The sequence below is a fragment of the Phaseolus vulgaris genome, chromosome 2, assembly GCF_051622355.1.
Source record: "Phaseolus vulgaris cultivar YP4 chromosome 2, ASM5162235v1, whole genome shotgun sequence".
NCBI classification, from domain to species: domain Eukaryota; kingdom Viridiplantae; phylum Streptophyta; class Magnoliopsida; order Fabales; family Fabaceae; genus Phaseolus; species Phaseolus vulgaris.
In genome coordinates this window covers 17,824,593-17,828,486 of record NC_143499.1, presented here as the reverse complement: position 1 = coordinate 17,828,486, position 3,894 = coordinate 17,824,593, and the positions used below count along the sequence as shown (strand labels likewise).

The following is a 3,894-nucleotide window of genomic DNA, read 5'->3' as shown; positions in this document are numbered from 1 at the left end:
TTATATTATTTATTTATTATAATAAATAAATAAATATTAATAAAAATTAATGACACAATTGATTATGTTTTAATGCCTTTTTCTGGTATATGATCAAATTTTGAATTTTTTTTTCTTGTTCACCTTCTACTTTTTAAAATCAATTGATTTTGAAAACATTCCTACTTTTTTATTAAAATATGAAACCGGAAAACAAATTTGATTTAAAAAAAAATAAAAATAACTCAAATTTAAAGAACCAAGAAATTATACCTAATTTCATTGATTTAGGTAATGATAACAATCTTTAAAACTATATTAAAGTCTACATTCTATAATAAAACAGTTTAAAAGATGGCATGTTCATAACACTAGTCTTCCAAAAGAAGCAAGTAGAAGCAGCAATTCCGTGGCAGAAAATACTTACTCAATACATAATTTCCAACACAAGATGTCAATTACAACTCTTGAGACTAAACTTTGGAATCCAACACTAACATCTCACGAATTTAACACCATACTTATGTACAAGATAATGAATTCTACTGTTGTTACCAAAATTTCTTCTGCTACTATCCATCAGTGAAAATTCTTTTCTTGAAAGAAAAAAAAAAAACTTAGTTAACTGCAATAGAGGTTAAGATCAGGTACTTGAAAATGTGACCCCTTAGTCTCCATTGTGCTTGTGTCAAAACGAGTCCTCTTTAAGCACCGAGACTCATCAATCACAGAGGGCACCCCACAGTACATCGAAGGACACTCGAATCCTTTAGCCATATCCATCAACATGCCCTGCAACTCTTCCAGATCGTAATGCTTTTTCTGCAACACATATATGGTTGCCACATGCTCAATGTTTATTCTTGACACCACTATTCATCAAAACATACTCTACGTTCTAAATGCTACTGTTTCATCTCACAAACAATTATACTTTCTATCCCCATTTGTATTTCCACAAATCTAAACTATCCAGAAGATCATCAGGATTCAAAACTAGAGATTTGTTAAGAAGCATTACCTCTTTCCTCTCTTGAGCCATAAGAGACAACATTTCTTCCAAAAAATCAGAAAACCCCTGAAAGTAGAGAAACACACATATAAATCTTTCATGAACGCAACACAGTAAGAAAAAATAACCAAATTTTGAATGTACATAAAAGGCAACTCTGAAGCACGCACCTCGTCCTCTTCCTCTTGAGGATCATACAGACCCGCATCATACACAGTTCTTTTCTTACTGTCCGACAACACTGCTCCAATAAATCACAAAGAAATAAGCAACAAAACTTATGCAGTTCGCACAATCATAATAATCATTTCTGTGCTATAACTTGAGAAAAGGTACACTTTTTACTCTTGAGACGCAAGAACTTGAAGCAAACATACCCGAATAGGCTTCTTGAATTTGCTGGAATTTGTGTTTGGCTTCACCCAACAAAGAAGGCGTATTCGTCCACCTATCAGGGTGCCATTGCATAGCAAGCTTTCTGTAAGCACGCTTTATCTCTTCCACATTAGAATCCGAACTAACACCAAGAACGTTATAGTAAGACGACCCTTCTTTACAATACTCCATTGTCGCAATCAACAAATCTACAGAGTCATGAAAAGGAAGTGATTTTGGGTTTTCCTTCAGCACATGTAATTGCACCCAGATGAGAATGAAGGAGTGAACAAGGAAAAAGAAGGCGTAGCGGGTATTTATGATTATCGGATAAAAGGGTGGTTCGGGAAATGAATGGTCTAGAAGAAATATCTGAGTAAAGGAAGATGGTTATTCCAAAGCCTGGAATGTTCTTGAAGAAATTGTAGATATTTTGGCCTGGGATGTGGAAATTTGATAGAAGAGATATTTTGAGGTGAAAGCTTTATCAAAACGCCACGCTTCGTGTGTTGTCTTCTCATACTCCTTCCACATGTACATCACTATTTTAATGGCGAGAAGTGTGTAATCCCACAAACATGAGTTATGGAGAAAACAAAACTGTGTAAAACACTTTTCTAAGGTAAAATTAATTCATTTTTATAATTAATCAATGCATTAAAAATCATATTAAAAATGAGAGTAAAGTACGGTTGGAGTACGTAAAAGTCTAACATCGTTATAGTTACTAGCAGAACAAACGTACCCGTATCCGCATTTTTTATATTTATTATTTATATATTTATATAATTTTAATAAATATTAAATTATATGAGAAGATATGTAAATTATCTAAATGGGATAATAGTTTTATTAAGATTTAATGTTAATTTTTTTATATTTTCATTTTATTGTTTTTAAATATTAAATTTTGATTTAACTTGGGTGTAATCTTGAACTTTGTAAGGTTATCAAGATTAAAATTAAGGTTTAAAAAAAATGGACCAGCAAACAATGTCTACAAATTACCAAACTTTCAACTTATGTAATATCTAATAGATCAAAGCACCAGTAGACATAAAAACTTTGTCCGCAAAGTTGGGCTTAGGATTCATACAAAAATATATAAAAAAAATTAAGAAAGCAATAGAAACAAAAATGTTCAAATCCTATAACACGCTTTGGGAAGTGCGAGAAGGAGGAAGCAATGGTGGTTCTTGTTGTACAGTGGTGATTGAAGATGGACTAAGATAGGTGAGAGTAGGAGAAGTCCATGGAGCGTGAAGGGAGAGGGTTCAAAATGTGTCAAAATTTATGAGCATTTTTTTTCTTGGATGCAACGGGTGAAAACTACTCCTTATAAGGAGGTGGAAGAAAGTGGTAACTGCTCAACTTCTCCTTATAAGGGAGTGGATGTAACTGGTGAAAACTACTCCTTCGTAAGAAAGTTGATGTAAATGGTGACTGTGAAAACTACTGAAGAAAGTGGTAACTGCTCAGTAATAATCAAATTGTTCACGTTTGGCCACTACTCACATCTCCTAATATTTATTTCTCTCTCCTAAAACAGACACTCCCTCTTCAAAATAAATTATCTCTTAAATTATCTCTTCCAATTCAAACGGTTGCTCCATTTATTTCAAATATTTTATTAAATTTATTTCTCTCTCATGCAACAAACAATCTCTCATTTTGCAATTAATTTTCAATAACCGTTCCTCCACCTCTCTTTCAATTCATAACTGTTCCTCCACATCTTTTTCAATTCAAAACCGTTTTTCCACCTCTCTTTCAATTCAAAAACCGCCTACGTATACTAAATACTGTAGAAAAAATAAGAAAGGGCACAATGACCATAATACAATAATAAAATTAAATATATTAATATAAGGATAAAATGGGAAAAAAATTAAGAGCAATTAAGAGAAAAATAAGAAATGACACAATAACCATGATACAATAATAAAATTAAATATTAATATAAGAATAAAATAGGAAAAAAAATTAAGAGCAGTTAAGAGGGGAATCCCCTTTATATATAGGTATAGATAGGTATAGATATTAACGTTTGAAAAATAGAAATAAAAAAATAAAAAAAAATACGCCAAATTACTTCAATAACCACACAAGGTATAAACTTTTTAATAATAATCGAATTAATTATGATGCAATTACTAAACAACTATACAAATAACTTTTATGAAAAAGGATCAAATTAGTTGTAACATAAGTTAAAGAATTATTTTTAAGAAAACTTTAGTAGCATTAAATTTATCATAAATTATATATTATTTCTTTTCATAATTATCCCTAAATTCTTGGAATTCCTCATCATATAATCTTTTTTAGTGTTCTTCTAATTTGAGTTTAAGTTTATTACTCATTAACTGAAGATACATTAAGTTATAATGCCTTTATATATAGTTAAGAGAGTGTAAAAGTTTGAAGAAACTATTATTTAAAGAATGCTTGGAGAAGTTGTTGGGAGAAGCAAGTAAACACGATACTTGAGTATTTGGCGTGACAATTAAAAATATTTATTTTCATTT

At 30.8% G+C, this 3,894-nt stretch overlaps 1 protein-coding gene across 1 annotated transcript; it reads right to left on the bottom strand.

Annotated features, from left to right (window-relative positions):
- Positions 1–325: 325 nt before the first annotated feature.
- Positions 326–1,815, bottom strand: LOC137810818 (uncharacterized). Its single transcript, XM_068612275.2, has 4 exons — positions 1,369–1,815; positions 1,162–1,232; positions 1,001–1,057; positions 326–801 (listed from the first exon to the last, which is right to left on the bottom strand). Exons 1-4 carry the CDS (start codon positions 1,556–1,558, stop codon positions 601–603), a joined length of 519 nt encoding a protein of 172 aa, XP_068468376.1. The 5' UTR covers positions 1,559–1,815; the 3' UTR covers positions 326–600.
- Between the last annotated feature and the right edge of the window lie 2,079 nt (positions 1,816–3,894).